The sequence below is a fragment of the Schistocerca serialis genome, chromosome 11, assembly GCF_023864345.2.
Source record: "Schistocerca serialis cubense isolate TAMUIC-IGC-003099 chromosome 11, iqSchSeri2.2, whole genome shotgun sequence".
NCBI classification, from domain to species: domain Eukaryota; kingdom Metazoa; phylum Arthropoda; class Insecta; order Orthoptera; family Acrididae; genus Schistocerca; species Schistocerca serialis.
The window spans coordinates 198,362,375-198,384,172 of NC_064648.1; the positions used below are offsets into that span (position 1 = coordinate 198,362,375).

Here is a 21,798-nt window from a genome sequence, read left to right on the forward strand (position 1 = left end):
TTTAGGAGATCTTTGTACGATGCACTGGTGACAATGGTCCCTCCAGGCATGCAATGCTCCAAAATGACGTCTCTTTCGTCCCAAAAGAGTCAGCACAACCTTCCCTGCTGATGGTTCTGTTCGAAACTTCTTTGGTTTTGGTGATGAGGAATGGCGCCATTCCTTGCTCGCTCTCTTCCTTTGCGGTTGGTGGAAGTGAATCCAGGTTTCGTCCCCAGTTGCAAGGAAGCCATCACCTTCTCGTTTAAAGCGCCGAAGAAATTCTTCGCAAGCATCAACACGTCGTTCTCTCATTTCAGGAGCCAGCTGGCGTGGCACCCATCTTGCAGACACCTTGTGAAACTGCAGCACATCATCCACAATGTGGCGTGCTGACCCATGACTAAACTGTAAACATGCTGCAATGTCATTCAGTGCCACTCGGCGGTTTTCCTTCACTATGGCTTCAACTGCTGCCATGTTCTGTGGAGTCACAACTCGCTGTGCCTGACCTGGACGAGGAGCATCTTCCGCTGAAGTCACACCATCTGCGTATTCCTACTCCATTCGTAGACCTGCTGCTGTGACAAACGTGCATCACCGTACTGAACCTTCATTCGTCGATGAATTTCAATAGGTTTCACACCTTCACTACGCAAAAGCCGAATAACAAAACGTTGTTCTTCCCTGGTGCAAGTCGCAAGTGGGGCGGCCATCTTTATACTGATATTGCCACGGTATGCGTGCATCTGCACTATGCTGCCACCTACAGGCCATACTGCAGTGTTTGTAGCACGCTTCCCAACTTACAGGATAACGGCACGAAATTTCGATTTGTTATTACAAATTTAAGGTTTTCCTTTGAGTCACCCTCGTATGCACCTGCGGGGTGGCTCAAAAGGTCAGCTCCAGGATCTACATCTATATATATATATATATATATATATATATATATATATATATATACTCTGCAAACCCCTGGAACTGCATGCCAGAGGGTACGTCCCATTGCAGCAATAGTTCGGCCTTTCCTATTCCATATCGACCTTGAGAAAAATTATTAACGTCTCCATGCGTGCTGCAGCTAATCCACGAGATGTGCAAGAAAGGCAGTGACGCTAATTTTTTATCTACCAAAGTTTTTATACACCAGCGGAATCTTTTTTTTGCCAATTATGGCAGTAGTGTTGATAGGCTTCAACTGGTAGGGCAACATTCTTATTAATTTTCTTCAGAGTCTCAAGATGATGTCTTCCTAAGATATTTTTCATCTTCGAGTAAACAAAACAGACACAATGACTCAGATCAGGTGAATGGGGGGGGGGGGGGGCTTTGGAACAACGACGGGAATGCCTTCTGACAAGGGAACCTCCCCATCGCACCCCCTCAGATTTAGTTATAAGTTGGCACAGTGGATAGGCGTTGATAAGCTGAACACAGATCAATTGAGAAAACAGGAAGAAGTTGTGTGGAACTGTGAAAAAATAAGCAAAATATACAAACTGAGTAGTCCATGGGCGACATATGCAATATCATGGACAATGTACGCTCAGGAGCGCCGTGGTACGGTGGTAGCATGAGCAGCTGCAGAACGAGAGGTCCTTGGTTCAAGTCTTCCCTCGAGTGAAAATTTTAGTTTCTTTATTTTTGCATAGTTATTATCTGTCCGCTCGTTCATTGACGTCTCTGTTCACTGTAATAAGTTTAGTTTCTGTGTTTTGCGACCGCATCGCAAAACCGTGCGATTAGTAGACGAAAGGACGTGCCTCTCCAATGGGAACCGAAAACATTTGATCGCAAGGTCATAGGTCAACCGATTCCTCCACAGGAAAACACGTCTGATATATTCTATACGACACTGGTGACGGCATGTGCGTCACATGACAGGAATATGTTGTCGACCCACCTAACTTGTACACTTGGCGAATGGGTAAAATGATTCTTCTACCTTGCCCGATTTAGGTTTTCTTGTGGATGTGATAATCACTCCCAAAAAAGTGATGAAAACATAAGAGTTTGTCACATAAACTGAAAATAAGAAGTTAAAGTTTTCACTCGATGGAGGATTTGAACTAAGGACCTTTCGTTCGGCAGCTGCTCACGTTACCACGAGACCACGGCGCTCCTGCGTTTTCAGTCTCCTTGATGTTGCCTATCTTCCCATAAACTACTCAGTTTGTATATTTTGTTTACTTTTTCACAGTTCCACACAACTTCTTCCTGTTTTCTCGATTGATCTGTGTTCAGTTTTTCAAGGCCTATCCACTGTGCCAACTTATAACTAAATCTGAGGGGGGTGCGATGGGGAGGTTCCGTTGTGAGGTCAAAAATACGTTGATGTAAATGGCCATGTAACATTGGGTGTTGTCATGTCCACACGTCTACAATGTCCAGTCTCACTTGATTCACGCTTTTCCTGAGACTTTCAGGGACATCTATGTAAAACACTTCAGTGACAGTTTGTCGTCGAGGAACAAATTCTTTGTGCACAATACCCCTACTGTTAAAAAAGCAAATCAGCATTGTTTTGATTTGCTTATTCGAGTTTTTTTCGGCCGAGAAAATGTATCAGTGTGCCAGCCCTCACTTTGACTTTTCCATCGGTTTTTGAAATCTCTGGCAAAGGTTCATTTTCAACGAGTTCTCGGCCTCTCGAAAACGATTTGTGCCAGGGAAAAAAACTTGTGTCCTTGACAAAGGATGATCCCCACTGGCCTTTCTCTCCGAGTTTAGCACAAAAATTGATAGCCTAACGCTGCTCTAACTTCCGCTGTTACATTTTCGTAGCATACAACGAAAACTTCACTGATGACGCTCTCAAAAATCACGTGGTGGCTGTATGGAGCGTTAGAGACGATGAACCCACTGTCTACACAGGTAGAGAAACACAGCATTGCAAGATGCCTTGCAGTGTTGTCAGTCTCATTACTTTCCTCACACACCTCCTAACCTTGTCCTCACGATCACTATGTGAGTGATGTTTAGGGTGTCGTATTATAGCCGGCCGAAGTGGTGCCATAGGAGACGGGTTGACCCCAGAGTGTGTCGAACCCCTACAGCTTCGTGGCACTATCAAATGTCTCGGAATAGAGTTTCACGACGACATACGGCGCACTGCGGCTCTTAACTACCGCCGCTTATTACAACAAATTCGGGTCCAGATCTTCAACCTTCGTCTGCGGACCCTCGACATTCTCCAAAGGACACACTTCGTTAATGTTTACCTCGCATCGCGCCTTCCACACATAGCGCGTGTTCTCCCAATACCGTTACTGATGGCTCGACGTCTATTAGCGGCATTCGGAGCCTACGTCAGTACAGGCATGCTCTTCAAAGTCAGTTATGAGTCACTGACCCTTCCCCCAGAAAGGGGAGGTCTTGGCCTAGTCCATGTCCACGACAGAGCTGTGTCCCTGTATGTCAGCTCACACATCAAGCTGTGGCGCCACCACCCGGAAAGTTTGACAGGTTTGCTGTTGGAGTCCTTAGCTCCGCCGTCCATTATGCCTCCACTGACGACGCAAGACATACCCCCACCCTTCTACTACTTCGGGAACTTTTACATTGAACACAGCTATTTCCGTATCGCAGTACCACCGACGAAACAGGCGTCGGCGCGGGATATATATCATGTCCTACAGCAGAGGCGCCCACCAAACATCGTGGAGACGAAAAGCCCTCAGGTTAATTGGAAGGTGGTGTGGAAGACGATTCACGCGGTTCCACTGGACACAGCCGTCCGATCCACATGGTACATCACAGTCAATGGTAAACAGATCACCCGATCACGCCTCCACAAGATAAACATGGCGGAATCGCCTCTCTGCGTAGACTGCGGGATTCCAGACACGGACGAACACCGTCTCACATGTGGCGCGGCAGAAGACGTATGGCTCTTGGTGCGACAAATTTTGTCGTATTTTCTACGAGTGACTCCGGAACACATTACACCTCGGCTTCTACTATTTCCGGATCAACAGTATTTCCCGCGCGCCAAGACCAACGCTGTCACGTGGATCCGTGCGCATGCGGTACACTACTTATTTCACGATGGACCTAAAGATGTATTAGACTTTTGGAACTACCTACAAGAACGTCATTGTAAGATCGTACGGAACCCAAAATACAGACAGTATTTTTCTAATTACTTAGGGAGTGCCCTACGCGACCCTCCGCGCAGCTGGATCATCAACAGGTAGGAGAAGATACCCATTGAGTGAGCTGACATGACTACGTTCGATTCTCGGTGGAACAACATGATATACGTGAAGACGTACCTGGATGATGAAGCGTAAGGAGAGTAGCGACACACCCTTCTGTATCCTGTATGAAGCACTTTTTTTTTTTTCGTTTTCCCCATATACATTACCTCGGTGTCGGAACGTGCCGAGATATTGTTTTCTTTTTCTCAGAGCACGATGCGGTGCGCGAGACCGCTACGGTCGCAGGTTCGAATCCTGCCTGGGGCATGGATGTGTGTGATGTCCTTAGGTTAGTTAGGTTTAACTAGTTCTAAGTTCTAGGGGACTAATGACCTCAGCGGTTGAGTCCCATAGTGCTCAGAGCCATTTGAATTTTTTGTTGTATTATATTCCTGTTATCGTACAATGAAGAGCCAAAGAAACTGGTACATCTGCCTAACATCGTGTACGGCTCCCGCGAGCACGCTTAAGTGCTGCAACACGACGTTGCATGGACTCAACTAATGTCTGAAGTAGTGCTGAAGGGAACTGACACCATGAATCCTGCAAAATGGTTCAAATGGCTCTGAGCACTATGGGATTTAACATCTGAGGTCATCAGTCCCCTAGAACTCAGAACTACTTAAACCTAACTAACCTAAGGAGTTCACACTCATCCATTCCCGAGGCACGATTCGAACTTGCGACCGTAGCAGTCGCGCGGTTCCGGACTGAAGTACCTACAGCCGCTCGGCCACCGCGGCCGGCATGAATCCTGCAGGACTGTCCATAAATTCGGAAGAGCACGACGCGTGGAGATCTCTTCTGAACAGCACGTTGCAAGGCACTCTAGATATACTCAATAATGTCCATGTCTGGGGAGTTCGGAGGGCAGTGTTTAAACTCACAATTGAAAGAAAATCAGCTCTCGGTCACTATTTTTAACAAATTAACCTGGTTTCGACACTGCTAGGAGTGTCTTCAGAATTTAAATCAAAGAATGGTCTATATCCTATAACACGGGCACAGAGTTATGACTAAAAACGTATGATAGAATGTAAGTAAGGAATCGTCGTCAAAGACTGGCAGTTCGATTCCGTACTTACATTCTATCATACGTTTTTAGTCATAACTCTCTGACCCTGTTATAGAATATAGACCATTCTTTGATTTAAATTCTGAGGAAGACACTCCTAGCAGTGTCGAAACCAGGTTAATTTGTTGAAAATAGTGACCGAGGGCTGATTTTCTTTCAATTGTAACTATTCACGGTCTCTGAACGTGCAGCCATGTACAATATTCCGTTTAAACTCAGAAGAGTGTTCCCGGAGCCACTCCGTAGCAATTCTGGTGTGTCCTGCTGAAATTACCCAAGTCCGCCGGAATGCACAATGGACACGAATGCATGCAGGTGATCAGACAGAATGCTGTCAGAGTCGTATCTAGACCTATCAGGGGTCCCCATAACTGCACACGGCCCACACCATTACAGAGCCTCCGCCAGCTTGAACAGTCCGCTGCTCACATGCAGGGACCATGGATTTATGAGGTTGTCTCCATACCCGTACGCGTCCATCCGCTCCATACAATTTGAAACGAAGCTCGTCCGACCAGTCATGAACAATGTCAGTGTTGACGGGTCCAGGTGATGCGCAAAGCTTTGTGTCGTGCAGTCATAAAGGGTACACGAGTAGGCCTTCGGCTCCGAAAGCCCATATCGATGATGTTTCGTTGAATGGTTCGCTCACTGACACTTGCTGATTGCCCAGCACAGAAATCTGCAGCAGTTTGCGGAAGGGTTGCACTTCTGTCACGTTGAACGATTCTCTTCAGTCGTCGTTGGTCCCTTTCTTGCAGGATCCTTTTCCGGCCGCAGCGATGTCGGAGATTTGATGTTTTACCAGATTCCTGATATTCACGGTACACTCGTGGAATGGTCGTACGGGAAAATCCCCACTTCATCGCTACTTCGGAGATGCTGTGTCCCATCGGTCGTCCGCCGACTGTAACACCACGTTCAAAGTCAGCTACGTTAGGCCGCCCTGGCAGCTGAGTGGTTAGCGCAACAGAATGTCAAGCCTAAGGGCCTGGGTTCGATTCCCGGCTCAGGGACTGGGTGTTGTGTTGTCCCAATCATCATCATTTCATCCCAATCGACGCGCAACTCGCCGAAGTGGCGACAAATCGAAAGACTTGCACCTTGCGAACGGTCTACCCGACGGGAGGCCCTAGTCACTCGACATTTACTTATAGCTCACTTAAATCCTGATACCCTGCCATTGCAGGAGCAGAAAGCGATCTAACAACTGCGCCAGACACTTGTCGTACACAGGCGTTGCCGACCGCAGCGCCGTATTCTGCCTGTTTACATATATCTGTATTTGAATACACGCCTACACCAGTTTCTTTGTCGCCTCAGTGTAGAACGTGCATCCATTTCGGGAACCGACGATATTCCGGTAATCGAATACCCACATTTAGCCGGCCGGAGTGGCCGAGCGGTTCTACGCGCTTCAGTCTGGAACCGCGCGACCGCTACGGCCGCAGGTTCGAACCCTGCCTCGGGCATGGATGTGTCTGATGTCCTTAAGTTTAAGTTGTTGTAAGCGTAGGGGACTGATGACGTCAGATGTTGAGTCCCATAGTGCTCAGAGCCATTATCCACATTTATTCTGGCGAGATATCGCTCCTAGGGATTGCAAAACTTTCGAGTATATTTTAATTTCAAGTGTGAAGTCGGACAACAAACGACAAAAGTATCTTTTTCGTGTGATTTAATTATAAATTAACACTTTTCAGACTTTTTTCTTTTTCGTATACTGTGAAACCTTACTTCTTGCCAAATTTCATGATTCTTTGTCAAGGGGAAGTAGCCCATAGGTTTTAAATGAGTGTGTTTGCGAGTATCACAACATGTGACATAAATGACCGTCTCTTTTGACTGACTTACAAGCTTAACATTTTTACATCTCCAAAGACTTAGGTGCGTGACATAAATATGAACTTGACACGTGTATCATTTCCTGAGAAAAACGAGGCTTAAGGAGACCACCCTATAGTTCAGGGCCAAAAAAATCGATTTTCTGATTTCATCATATTTCGATAAATTAAGGTTTTCTTTAAGTACTCTGAAGAGGATTCTGCTGCAAAAAATTTTTTAGTGCATTTAAAGAGCATTTTCCTACCCCGTGTGTTTATGTGCCACGCCCACTTTTCTGTCACCCACTTTTCTGCATATATTTTAGATCTTTATATCCCCTGGTGCTACAGAAGAGTGCTGAAGATTAGATGGGTAGATCACATAACTAATGAGGAGGTATTCAATAGAATTGGGTAGAAGAGGAGTTTGTGGCACAACTTGACTAGAAGAAGGGATCGGTTGGTAGGACATGTTTTGAGGCATCGAGGGATCACATACTTAGCATTGGAGGGCAGCGTGGAGGGTAAAAATCGTAGAGGGAGATGAATACACTAAGCAGATTCAGAAGGATGTAGGCTGCAGTACGTACTGGGAGATGAAGAAGCTTGCACAGGATAGAGTAGCATGGAGAGCTGCATCAAACCAGTCTCAGGACTGAAGACCACAACAACAACAATCCCTGCATTCCACGTTAGGGATTTTGTTTTTACTCCCGAGTGTGTTGGCTATCCTTGGAATTCAACGGTCGGCATTCTTTTGTTTCTGCTGTTCGTAAACAACACGCTTTCAAACACGCAGTTAGTTTTGTTCAAGTGTGATTGCGAGTAGTTGTTATAGAAAACTTGCAGATATACTATGGGCAGGCAATTAGGAGAAATTAAGATAACCTGGAGGCAATGAACAGAGATGTTTGGGCCATATTATTCCATAAGCCTGGTCATGGATTGTGTCCATCAGGAGAAAATTCGTGGTGCAAATACAATAGGGCTCAGGCAACTGGAGAATCTTATTCTCACCAGTATTCTCTTCCTGCTGCTGTTATTACAGCAATTAAACCTATTTTCAGAGACTTGGCTCGTCCTGCTCTTCTAAGGAAATGTCTGCATGGGCAGACACAGAACCCAAAATGAATGTTCCAACAGCATAATTGGAACTGCCTTCCTAAAACTGTATTTGTAGGCATGCATACAATGAAGCTAGGAGTTCATGACGCTGTTATTACATTCAGTTGTGGTAATATTGGAAAATGTTGGGTACTGAGAAAGCTGGGAATTAATCCTAGTGAAAATATGATCACTGGGCTGCAACATTGCGATAAAATGATGATAGCCGATGCAGACAGGTCTGCATCTAATCTGGCCAATAAAGCAAGACAAACATCCAGGAAGGTGAAAAAGAAGCTGGAATATCTGCTAGAGGCCAAAGAAGGGCCATCATATGTAGCAGGACAGTTTTAATTAACTGTAACTAACAAATTTCAAACCTTTTTCCTTTAAAGTCAATTTTCCGCAAACTAAAATTTTCAGTACATATGCCCCATTATATCAGAAACTATCTATGATAGTTTCTGAAATGAATGAAATTTTCAGAGATTCTGCAGAACATAAAAAGCCACCTCTGGCACTACATTACATACCCATTAGAAAGTTCACAAAAAAAATTTCTGCAGAAAACTTAATAATTTTTGTTGATAAATTTAAAAAAGTATTTCTTAAAAACTATAAAATGGATAAAGTAGATTTTAGTACAGTTGACTCTATTAGCTTCATGTAATATACAGTAAAAATATTAAGGGCCTGCATCAAATACTTTTTTCAGAAATGGGTAAAATACTTGCCTAAATTAACGTGGGTTAGATAGGCAGGGTGTTGTCCCCTTAACAGACGGACGGACACTTGGTGACTCAGATAACAATTTTTTTCGTGTGATATAATTACAAATCAACAATTTCGTAGTTTTCCCTTTATTCGTACTGCAAAACCTTCTTGCCAAATTTCATGATTCTAGACCAACGAGAAGTGCACTGTACCTTTTGATGAGTGGGTTTGCGAGTATCAAGATATGTGACATAAGTGGCTATGTCTTTTGATTAGATTGACTTAAAGTTTCCCCAAGGGATCGTAGACCTTAACATGTGGCATAAACTTCAATATATTTTTGAACAGTCGGAAAGGTAGACAGACGGACAGACAAACAGACATCAAAAGTGATCCTGTAACCTTTCCGTGTTTACCGACTGCGATGCGGAACCTTAAAACAGATACTATTGAGCGAAAATTTATTACTTGCAACTTTCATATTATGACAAGTGGAGCAGATTTCGAATATTTAAAATTTGTATCCTGCGTTGCATCTCGTACACTGGACGACATTACGGAAATATGTGAAGCAACAGATGAAACATTAACAAACAATATTACTTTTTCGAACTCTCGCTTGTACGAGGCGTGTTTTTTAAGTAAGCACCGTTTTGAAATTTAAAAAAGACGTGCTAAGATATCTCAATAATTTTATTTTTACATGAAAGCCTGTACCTCACCCTACTTTTCTACATAATTTCCGTCAATATTGAGGCACTTGTCATAACGTTGTACCAGTCTGCATAGAAGTCTGCCGCCTGACTTGTTAACCACTGCATCACCATCGTTTTGACTTCGTCATCGTCTCGAAGACGCTGACCGCCCAGGTGTTTCTTCAAGTGCAGGAACAGATGGGAGTCACTGGGCGCAAGATCGGGGCTATACGGAGGATGATCTAGAGTTTCCCATCGAAAAAGATGTGATGAGATCTTTGGTCTGATTCGCCACATGCGGACGGGCATTGTCTTGCAGCAAAACGATGTCCTTGCTCAACTTCCACGGACTGTTGCTTTCATTCTGGTGTGTCGTAGGCCACCCACGTTTCATCGCCCGTAACAATTTGGCTTAAGAAATCGTCACCGTCGTTGTGGTACCGCTCAAGGAAAGTCAAAGCAATGTCTCAACGTTTGGTTTTGTGCACATCCGTCAACATTTTCGGTATCCAACGTGCGCACAATTTTCGGTAATTCAAGTGCTCGGTCACAATGCCACACAAAACACTACGAGAAACATTAGGAAAGTCATCCCGCAAGGTGGAAATCGTATAGCGTCTGTTTTCTCTCACGTTATTGTCCACTTCCTGGACCAAACTTTCATTAACAACGGAAGGACGCCCACTCCGTTGTTCATTGTGCACATTTGTGCGGCCATCTTTAAGTGCTCTCACCCACATTCTTAACATTCCATCACTCATATTTTCTTTGTCCGTAAACTGCATAGATCTCACGATGAATATCGATTGCTTTTAGGCCTTTACCACTGAGAAATCTTATAACAGCCCGTACTTCACAGCCGGCAGGACTCACGATAATCGGAGGCACCTTAAACACTCAGTACACAACGTAAACAAGGAAGAGTCAGACTGTAATGGCGTCAGTGTGTAGATTATGGTACAGGCTTTCATGTAAAAATAAAATTATTAAGATATCTTAGCACGTCTTTTTTAAATTTCAAAACGGTGCTTACTTAAAAAACGCCTTGTACGTCGTACGTAGAATATTGATTTTATTGTTTGCATAGGAAAGACTAACACCCCTCTGATTTTGGCAATGGCTTGTGATCTTTTTATTTTTCTTTATATAATTCTTTTATCTTAGTTTCTACAATTGTGGAACCTCGCGATACGAATAGATAACTACAATAAGAAGTCGGTTTTCGTCATAATGTGGAGCGAAAGACTAACATTCGTAGAATCAGTCATCTTCCAAATTTGTCACGCTATTGATTTCTGTTTGAGACTCGCTTGCTGAAACGGACAAACGGTTTGTCAAATCGGCCGTCATTCTAAATTCTCTCAAACACCTCACACACGGCTTTAATTGACAAACGCGACAAACAGAGCTACATTCTATAAAATAATTTGACAAACACACGATGTTTGACAAACTGTATCATCATCTACGAGAATGTTTAGAATGCAGGTTGCTCAAGAGTCGCCAGATGAAGTTAAACAGGGTTCCAGAACTACTCAAACTTGTCACAACAGGTGATGAAATATGGGTTTTGGGGAAAGACAAGACAAAGACAAACTCCCGTGCGGTAAAAGGTAGGAACCTTCACTAACGGTATAGTACACCAGGAGTTCTTGCCACATCGTCGAGCGATCAGTAAGAAGTACTGCATACAAACTCAATGCCGTTTGCGTGAAGCAATCAGAAGAAAAAGCCCGGATTCGTGGCGAAACAATTCATGGCTTTTGCAGAACGATAACACACCTACTGACATTTCGTTGCTTGTACGCGATGTTTCTGCCGAAAACAATTCTTTAATGATGCTCCAGCCTCCATATTCGCCAGACATCGTCCCATGTCATTTCTCACCTCCCATAAATAACGAAAATCTTAAAGAGCGTACACAACACTAAGTTACAAATTATATAAAAGATGAAGTTCCGGAAGTTTTTCAGTATAAGAAAAGTGCTGGCCTCTAATGGGGACCGTTTTGAAGTGGGTGACACTGAGGTAGCCGAATAAATGAAGTTCTTTCCAAAAAACGCAGATATTTCCCTTATCTATCCAACACACCTCATTCGAAAGAGGACCCAACAACTAATGTAAACAACACCACTTATATAAATGGTGATTGACTCATGGTAACTTTGAGGCAGGACCTACGAAAATTGGTATTTGGTTCCTCGATCAGAATCAAAAAAATTCGTATTTCAGCATTTTTTTTTAAATTTAATCCTTATGAGAGCGAAATAATGGGTGAAAGTTTTTTTAACATACCATTATTGCAGAACTGCTAAAATCTACATCTATGAAAATTGTTATTCGACTTTTCGGTTACAAATAAAAATAATACGTATTTCAGTGTTTTTGGAAATTCATCCGCTAAGGATGAACGTTTTTATGGAATTATTTCATTACGCAAGCAATTTTGAAGCTAAATCAATGAAAATTTGTGTTTGGCTTCTCTGTTAGAAATTCATTGTTCATGGAATTTCAATCCCTAAGGGGGTGAATCAGGACAAGAACGATTCATTGAATTATCATCGCCAAGGCCAAACCGCTAAGGAGAGGAACTTGAAATCTGAAGAGGGTGCAGGCATCGTTTAAGAAGGATTTGTTCTAGATATACCGCTCCCAAGAGAGTAAACAGGTTACATATAGAGAAACATATGTTAGCGGATGAAAGTTTATATGTAAATGTCGTCTCAAGAAGGCAAAAGACATGATTAACAAAAAAAGTTGGACTCATTCTATCAGAATCGCTTTTTTGGGCAGAAGTACATTCGGAGGAGACCATGCTTCTATGGCCATAATTAGCGTGAATAGTTTAGAAAGTGTTGTAATTTGTGAACGACATAAAAATTCCATTAAAGAAAAACAAAATAAGCCTGTGCTGAACATATACTGTATTCTACGAGCGTCAAGCATCAGGCGCTAAGCTAGTATAATATAAACGTGAATAACATTCTGAAGATGTGCCTTTCGGTTCGAAACCGATAACGGCGCTATTCGTGTGAATAAATATCATTATTGACTGTGGCCTTGCAAGAATCAGCTTGTGTTTTCTATACAACGGCGATGTCAAAAAGATCTATTTTCGACAGAATAGCGCGAAGACAGTTTTTGTTCAAAGCGCAATCAGTTCTTAGGTACTATATTTTATTTGTGAGAATAATGTACAGAAATACTGTATGAAGTTTTTAGTTAGTACAGCTATAACCAACAAATACCGCTTCACGTATCTTTGAAATTTTGGAACTGTAGAGGTAAGCACGTCTGGGCACAAAGATCAAGCGCTATCTCCAAATGCATGTTTGAAAAGACTGGGTCAAGTCTAGGGACATGAAACAGAGTACCGAGAATGCAATGGCTCTGAAAAAGTGTTTCGTGAAAAAATGGCACTTACGTTTTTCTACTTCCACTCCTTAGTCCTTGTGCGCTCATAGTTACGTGTGTGTGTGTGAGTGAGTGTGTGTGTGTTTGTGGGTGTGTGTGTGTGTATGTTTGTGCGCGCACGAGGTTGTGTGTGTGTGAGAGAGAGAGTGAATGAGGTTGTGTATAATAATAACAAGTTAATAATATGCTGTTTAACAATATGTGTTTAGTAAGGTTTTAAAGAAAAAGAGTTACTCCTCAAGTGCCATTTAACACTGGCAATAAGAACGCATTTCCTATAACGAGTACTGCCAAGCGAGGAGGTGAGTACGTGGCGATCATAAAAAATTTTAAAAAGCAAATTTTACTAATTATTATGAATTTTTGTTAACAGAATCTTTTTTAAATAGTTACTTATGTATAAGAAGGGTCCTGCACCTGAAAATATCTTTTAGTATAATCTTAACTGTACAAACACATTCTCCGTAATGTGTACTCGATGACCACCATAAATAAATTTTAAAAAATACAAATTTCATTCACTGCAATTGATTTTTACTCACAACATACTTCTTAATGATATATAGATATGTAAGAAGGATCTTGAACATGATAACAAGAAAATGACATTTGTTGCAAAAAGTCACATTCACTACTAAGACCAAAGATTTTGAGCTACTTTTTACCGAAAAATTCAAAACAGTAATGGAGACTGGTAGAACAAACAATTTTTTTTCAGAATTTGAAAATAATAAAACACATCACCAGATTACTACGTTTCCAAAAGGTGGGCATAAGGTATCCCCCTTCCTTGATCTTACGAGGGTTAATATTCGGGAGAAAAAAAAAAAAATCCACGAAGATAGCGAGGTGCAATTGTTCTCGCCGTGGCCTTGTGGAACTTACTAGATCTAAAAAGCCGTCGCCGAGGTGCCACACACGGCTTCCTCTACTTCAGGCAATTAACCGACGTTGACCCTGAAGGTCAGTTGAATGGGGCCCTCCGTCAGTGTATGTGCTCCGTAGCCAGTGCGAGGGGACCGGGCGGCCGTGGTGGGGGCAGACAAAACACTCACGCCGACCGGCGCGCCGTCAGTTGTCTTCCGTCCGCGGTTGTAGACAAGTGACGGTTTGCCTGAGCGTCTACTGCAGTTCGCGAACAATCACGTCGCTGTCTCCCCGAGGGTTCAAGTCATATGCGCGAAGCCGTGTGTGACAGAAGTCGTTCTAAACTTTTGCCTTCGTAGCTCCTATCGGAAAAAAAGTGCTGGAAATTCAGAATATATCTTAATTAAAATTGCCGCAGGATCAACTACAATAATCTCCCTCCTCATTTTTTATTTAAAAATTTAGACGATAATTTTTTTTCAGATATCTGTTTTAATACATTCAAAGTAAGACATTTTTGTTCATTTCCTCAGAGTGGACCGGCAAAGAAAAACATAGTGTGTAAACATACTGCCACAGATGTATCTTTTCCCACGACTTCAAGAAAATTTTCTCTTGCCCCACTGAAATACGAAAATTACGTGTGTGGATTTGCAACCTTCTTTTTTATCTTTTTGTTTTAAAGATTCTTGTGCAACAGCACTGCCGGCAGAGTACGAGTTCTTTTTTTTTTTTTTTTTTTTTTGCGCGAACTAATTATCACCGCTTATAAAGTCGATCTCTGAAGAAAAAAACAGAGTAGAATTTATTCCGTGTTATCGCAAGGAGGAACTTACCGCATGGAAAGAGGAAAAACTTTTATAGTGAGGGCACTGAATTGCAGAAGTAGCTGTTTCAAACAGACAAACATTGCTTCTTCGTGCGCTTTCCTCTACACGCTCACGTGAATCCCGTGATCAGAGACGTATTTTTAGCATACGCTGACATATTTCCATAAATTCAGTAATATGCATTCAATAGAGTAATAATCTCCGCGGCTTTGTTAACGCTACCCACATTTATTCGCCAGGGTGTATATTTGACACAAACAATTTTACGTAGGTAAATTTCTTCTGTCTTGATTGAATAACGTTATTCAAACAGAGGAAACTGACATACGAATGACAATCTGGCGGCAGTAAAAGTGAATAACGATCGAAACGGTTTTGTAATTGCCGTTCCAAACTTCGGCCTCTTCTTAACGATAAAGTTGCAGTCGTTATTTTGTAGCTGCTCGGTTACTTCCCCACAGACATTAGCTTTTTAATAAGGCTCAAAGAGTTTACCAGTTCGCCGCTGCAGATATACAGGTGCGAACTATTAAGTTCCTTGACCTAATATCGCAGTCACAGGACACATCATTATCTCTGCTTCCCATCCCTTCCACGTGTGGACCAATCAGAGAGGAAACCTCTGGTGACAGAGGGGCCAAAGAATTTCTCGTGGGAGTTGCTTGCTGGGCGTCATCTCAAGCGCATTGTCCCAGGACAGATTTTTATTTTTCGGTCTTCTGCTTTAGTTTCGGTAACAGTGCGGTTAACATTTGCTTCTCTGGGGGCACCCACTGGAAGGCAAACTGGTGTTATCTCTGGTTAATGTTATACCGAGAAAATTGGCGGAAAACGACAAGGAGAAGAAGAAAATGTCAACAACAGACATCGTGAAGATGCCCTTCCTCGCCACAAGGTAAGACAATGACAACAAAAATAAATATAGAAAATGAAAAACACTAATTTTTTTCTCCTGTATAGTATGCCAGCTTTATTTCCAGTTAGAAAGTTATTCGAGACCTACTAATTTTTCTAGTTTCTCTTATGTACCACTTGAGGAATGGAGCAGACACATATAAGACAAACATTAAAGATTAACGAGATTGCCTTAATAATCTACTTAGTTTCTGTATAGTCAAAATGACACTTAAAATTGTTCTGGTAGATTTGAAAGCTTTTTTTTTCTCCTCTAACATCTACCTTATACAGGTAAAATTGACAAAGTTATTTAGAAAAATTCATTTGCTTTCCAGAAACCATACAATTTTAGTCTCTTTCTGTCTCTCAATAATTTTCCAAACTTGTTTGACTATCCAGCTTTTACTCAGTCAGCGCTATTCCTTATCGTTTCTGCAAAGTGTGCATTAATATTGCAGCAGTTAAAACTTCACGGATAGGGACTATCTCAAACACATTTCTGTTCAAATCAAACATTTTCCAGAAATATTGAACTAGTACATTATCTTTTCAGTTCTTTGAATTTATGCGAAAATCTGCACCAAAAATTAGTACAGTGCCAGATTTTAAAATCAGCTGTAATTTATTTGTTTATTCAATTCATAAACTTGAAGAAACGTGTGTATTCTATAGGGCTTCGTTTCGGTGAATAAATTGAGCTACATCTCACACTTGTAATATGTTTTTCTTCATTGTTTCCTCTCAGCTTATTTTTAGACAACTGAATGAAAAGATGTACCATATTGTCACTACCACAACTACAGTGTTCCATTTTATGTAGTTATGTTTCCTTCTGGTCGAATGTTAAGTGACTGATCAAAACTATATGGATACAGAAAGTGTGTGATTAGTTTAAAAAAAAACACCTCTGGAGGTAAAACATAGAATGAGGGGAGTGACATACAGGCATGTTGAAAGAAATGTTTGATAATCTTATAATTCTTCTTTGAAAATGGCAGTCACAGATTTTAGGAGAACAATTGTAATATTACTTTTTCTTTTATCTTTGATTTAATAAATATTGCTATAATACACATATTACAGAAGGTAATTCGAAATTCTGCATAGACAAACTAGTACAAAAATCTGTTGTTTGAGGATAAACATAAACTATAACAGCTAATAGTAAAATCAGCATCATAAAGTCGTGTAACAGTGGGTATAGCAGTAACTGTGTGTGACTGAAGTTAAAACACTCGCAATGTACGTTACGGCAGGGGTGAAACACAACTCAAACTGCCGTGAATATGTCATGTCTGATAGAATATTTAGTAACATCAGTCAGATTTACTAAATACCTCCAAATTCAAAGATGCTTATATGTGAATAATCGGAGGTAGTATCACATAGGATAATGATAAATTGCCCCATTTTGCAATATTGAGTTTGATAAAACAATAAATTTGATAAAACAGAATTGTTTGTCATCACTGTTTTAAGCTTCTAGTGCTAATATGTGGTTGCTTTTGTACTGTGGCCGAGATACGATACTCATATCCACCATAACGTACATCTACATATTTTTGTAACTTTGGGAATAGACTAGCACTTGCAAATGATAATACTACCATGAATATGTCACACCTGATTGAATATTTAGTAATATCAAAAGAAATCTTAAAAAATTCTCGTCTGACTGAAGACAAGCAGAGAAGTATAAAATTACGCTCTTACTGAATCGTAAAATGTCGTACCTTTTGACTGCTGGATTAGTGAGCTACATCTAGAGTCAATTGTGGCATGCAAAAATTTTGGACCTACAGTGTGTACATATACAAAGTGGAATGACTACGTAGTCTCCATTGTAGGTCAAGAAAATAGCAGGCTGTGGTTCATCGGTGAGATATTGGCAAACTGGAATTTGCTATAAAAGCTATTACATGAAAAATACTTCCCTGGCCCATACTTAAATGCTGGTCAAGTGTATGTGAACTAAACCAGATCAAGTTAACAAGGGGCATTGGGTATGCACAACAAAGGATGGAGTGAATGCTGCTACTGTTGTTTGATTCTTAAGAATGCCATTATAATAAGTATAAGTGAAATTTATTTGTATTTGACGACTAGTTTCTTATGTTTTGCAAGCTGATTGTCATGTTGTTTCATTGATTTGCTCCAATAGTTCGTTAATTGCCATAATTTAAAGATTTTTTATGCGCCAAGAAATGAATTTGACGAGAGAACACATCCTGGCTGTGATTTTTTCGAGATTTTAAATCGTCATTAACGCATAAACAGTGCAAAGATAGGCTTTGAAATGCATTTGACGAAGAATTCCGACTAAGACAACGGTATATAATTGGTACAGCGAATTTAAAAGAGATCGGTTTTTTCTTTGTGATGAATTTCGTGAATAATGTCCAATGACTTCTGTTATCGATGAAAATATTGCCTCTGTTTGAGCAATGCCTGAAGGGCATCGATGAAAATTTTATGAATTTATTAGGATCACATTGGAAATTGGCACGAGTCAAAACTAAGACAATAACGGAAATGAGCAAAATTTGTTGTCGATGGATTCCATATAAAGCAACTCTCATTCCGAAACAATGACGCGTTGACTGGTGGAGAATACTGGAAAAAATTCCAAGGCGGCAATTCAGATTTGATTTGGTGATCATTCTTGGATTAATTGTTATGGTCCTGAAAAGAAAAGTCAACTGGTTCAATGAATTATTCGACAGAACCTAGGACTGCAAAAGTCCGACAAATTCGCAGAGCTGGCAAAAAGACGTTTGCTAGTTTTTTTTTCTGAAACAGGCTAGATTGTTACTATAGCGTTAGAAGACAGACAGACCATTACAACCGATTAGTACACAGATGGGCGTTTACCGCTTACCGCAAGTTGTTGAAAAAGTTCGTAAAAAAATTATTTTCCATCACGACAACGCATCATCGCATACTGCAAAAATAACTGACTGTTTGGATGCTCTAGAGATCAACACCATGGTCCCTCCACCATACAGCCCTGACCTAGCACATATTTTCTTTTTTTCTGAAATTAATGAATAAATAGGTGGAATCACTTTTTCATCACCAGATGAAGCAGTGGAACATTATAGAAACCTGGTTTGTGAAGTGCGTCATGAATAGTGGCATCATTACTCTACGGACTGGTTTCATCAACTGCAAAAATGTGTTGACCTTGAAGTGTGATATTTTGAAAAAAAAAGTCCGCCCCAGTTAGCTGAGTGGTCAGCGCGATGGAATGCCACGCCAAGGGGCCCGGGTTCGATTCCCGGCTGGGGGAAGGAGATTTTCTCCGGTCTGGGACTGGGTATTGTGTTGACCTCATCATCATTTCATCTCCATCTCCGACACGTAAGTCGCCCAATGTGGCGTCGAATGCAATAAAGGTCAGGTCCTGCAGAAAGTGTCGTCACTTCTGTCTCTATGGTGGTCATTTTTGGAACACAACCTACGTCCAGCTTAGAGACAGAAATGATGACACTGTCTGCAGGACCTGACCATCATTTTGCAGGACAATGCTCAAGCACGTACAGTGCAAAGCTGTTACTGATTTGTTTGGCTGACGGGGCTGCTAAGTGCACTCCCCTGACTTAAGCCCTCGTTGAGTTCAACTCGATTTCTACACTGAAGGAAACACTTCACGGCATTCGCTTCAGAACTGCTACAAATTCGTCGGGCAATAGACCGCGCCGCTCGAACTGTCAACACAACTGGCACTGCTAAGAGCATCCTACGACTTCCACATCGCCAGCAACGCGTTATACACAACGCTGGTGACTACTTTGAAGGTCGATGCATTTGAGGACAATATTATGGAAATGGAAGAGGATGTAGATGAAGATGAAATGGGAGATATGATACTGCGTGAAGAGTTTGACAGAGCACTGAAGGACCTGAGTCGAAACAAGGCCCCCGGAGTAGACAACATTCCATTGGAACTACTGACGGCCTTGGGAGAGCCAGTCCTGACAAAACTCCACCATCTAGTGAGCAAGATGTATGAAACAGGCGAAATACCCTCAGACTTCAAGAAGAATGTAATAATTCCAATCCCAAAGAAAGCAGGTGTTGACAGATGTGAAAATTACCGAACAATCAGTTTAATAAGCCACAGCTGCAAAGTACTAACACGAATTCTTTACAGACGAATGGAAAAACTAGTAGAAGCCGATCTCGGGGAAGATCAGTTTGGATTCCGTAGAAGTACTGGAACACGTGAGGCAATACTGACCTTACGACTTATCTTAGAAGAAAGATTAAGGAAAGTCAAACCTACGTTTCTAGCATTTGTAGACTTAGAGAAAGCTTTTGACAATGTTGACTGGAATACTCTCTTTCAAATTCTAAAGGTGGCAGGGGTAAAATACAGGGAGCGAAAGGCTATTTACAACTTGTACAGAAACCGGATGGCAGTTATAAGAGTTGAGGGACATGAAAGGGAAGCAGTGGTTGGGAAGGGAGTAAGACAGGGTTGTAGCCTCTCCCCGATGTTATTCAATCTCTATATTGAGCAAGCAGTAAAGGAAACAAAAGAAAAATTTGGAGTAGGTATTAAAATCCATGGAGAAGAAATAAAAAGTTTGAGGTTCGCCGATGACATTGTAATTCTGTCAGAGACAGCAAAGGGCTTGGAAGAGCAGTTGAACGGAATGGATGGTGTCTTGAAGGGAGGATATAAGATGAACATCAACAAAAGCAAAACGAGGATAATGGAATGTAGTCGAGTAAAGTCGGGTGATGCTGAGGGTATTAGATTAGGAAATGAGACACTTAAAGTAGTAAAGGAGTTTTGCTATTTGGGGAGCAAAATAACTGATGATGGTCGAAGTAGAGAGGATATAAAATGTAGACTGGCAATGGCAAGGAAAGCGTTTCTGAAGAAGAGAAATTTGTTAACATCGAGTATTGATTTAAGTGTCAGGAAGTCGTTTCTGAAAGTATTTGTATGGAGTGTAGCCATGTATGGAAGTGAAACATGGACGATAAATAGTTTGGACAAGAAGAGAATAGAAGCTTTCGAAATGTGGTGCTACAGAAGAATGCTGAAGATTAGATGGGTAGATCACATAAATAATGAGGAAGTATTGAATAGGATTGGGGAGAAGAGAAGTTTGTGGCACAACTTGACCAGAAGAAGGGATCGGTTGGTAGGACATGTTCTGAGGCATCAAGGGATCACCAATTTAGTATTGGAGGGCAGCGTGGAGGGTAAAAATCGTAGGGGGAGACAAAGAGATGAATACACTAAGCAGATTCAGAAGGATGTAGGTTGCAGTAGGTACTGGGAGATGAAGAAGCTTGCACAGGATAGAGTAGCATGGAGAGCTGCATCAAACCAGTCTCAGGACTGAAGACCACAACAACAACAACTTTGAAGGTCAGTAAAGCTTTGAAACACGTGTCTATTTTGTACGAGCTGTAAATAAGTAATTTCCACTATTGAAATTCCAACCCTCGTATATAGCCTCCCTCCATTTGCGTACACTGCACAGAACGTTGGTAACCCTACTGTGGCATCCAGAATGAGATTTTCACTCTGCAGCGGAGCGTGCGCTGATATGAAACTTCCTGGCAGATTAAAACTGTGTGCCCGACCGAGACTCGAACTCGGAACCTTTGCCTTTCGCGTTCGCAGGAGAGCTTCTGTAAAGTTTGTAAGGTAGGAGACGAGATACTGGCAGAAGTAAAGCTGTGAGGACCGGGTGTGAGTCGTGCTTCGGTAGCTCAGATGGTAGAGCACTTGCCCGCGATAGGCAAAGGTCCCCAGTTCGAGTCTCGGTCCGGCACACAGTTTTAATCTCCCAGAAAGTCTGTGGCATGTTGTTCAACTCGAGCAGTACACACGTCCCTTATCCCGCCTTGGCGAACAATGTGACATACATTCTGCACTTTGTCGTTTTGTGGTAGGCTCCTATTGACAACATCACCTCCTGCAATCCGAGTTGATTTTTTCCAAGAAGGAATTTTGCGCTTTTTTTCATTTCAATCAAGTCGCGGCAGTCGTCCTCGCGTAGTTGTTTTTGATCAAGTGTCAAGGTGTGCGGGACAAACGTTGCACACACTTTCCTCTCCAGGGAATGTCTTCAACTCTTGATTTAGGCATGTTGCTCCGTTGCAATTTGCGATACGGCAATGTTGACGCACCAAGCCCGCACGTTGACTGCTTAAACGTTGTCTGCCTACAACTCA

General features: G+C 41.8%; 2 protein-coding genes across 4 annotated transcripts in view; one reads left to right on the plus strand and one right to left on the minus strand.

Annotated features, from left to right (window-relative positions):
• LOC126426826 (uncharacterized) overlaps positions 1-21,798 on the minus strand; it is a 269,461-nt gene that overhangs the window by 52,835 nt on the left and 194,828 nt on the right. The gene's annotated exons all lie outside the window — the stretch shown is intronic.
• LOC126426822 (serine/threonine-protein kinase OSR1) overlaps positions 14,703-21,798 on the plus strand; it is a 523,270-nt gene continuing 516,174 nt past the window's right edge. The window contains exon 1 of one of the 3 annotated variants that reach the window (XM_050088845.1): positions 14,703-15,598. In XM_050088845.1, the coding sequence (XP_049944802.1) occupies positions 15,555-15,598 (44 nt within the window). In that variant the 5' untranslated portion in view covers positions 14,703-15,554. The remainder of the gene's footprint in view (positions 15,599-21,798) is intronic. The other 2 variants (XM_050088842.1, XM_050088846.1) reach the window with 2 other exon arrangements.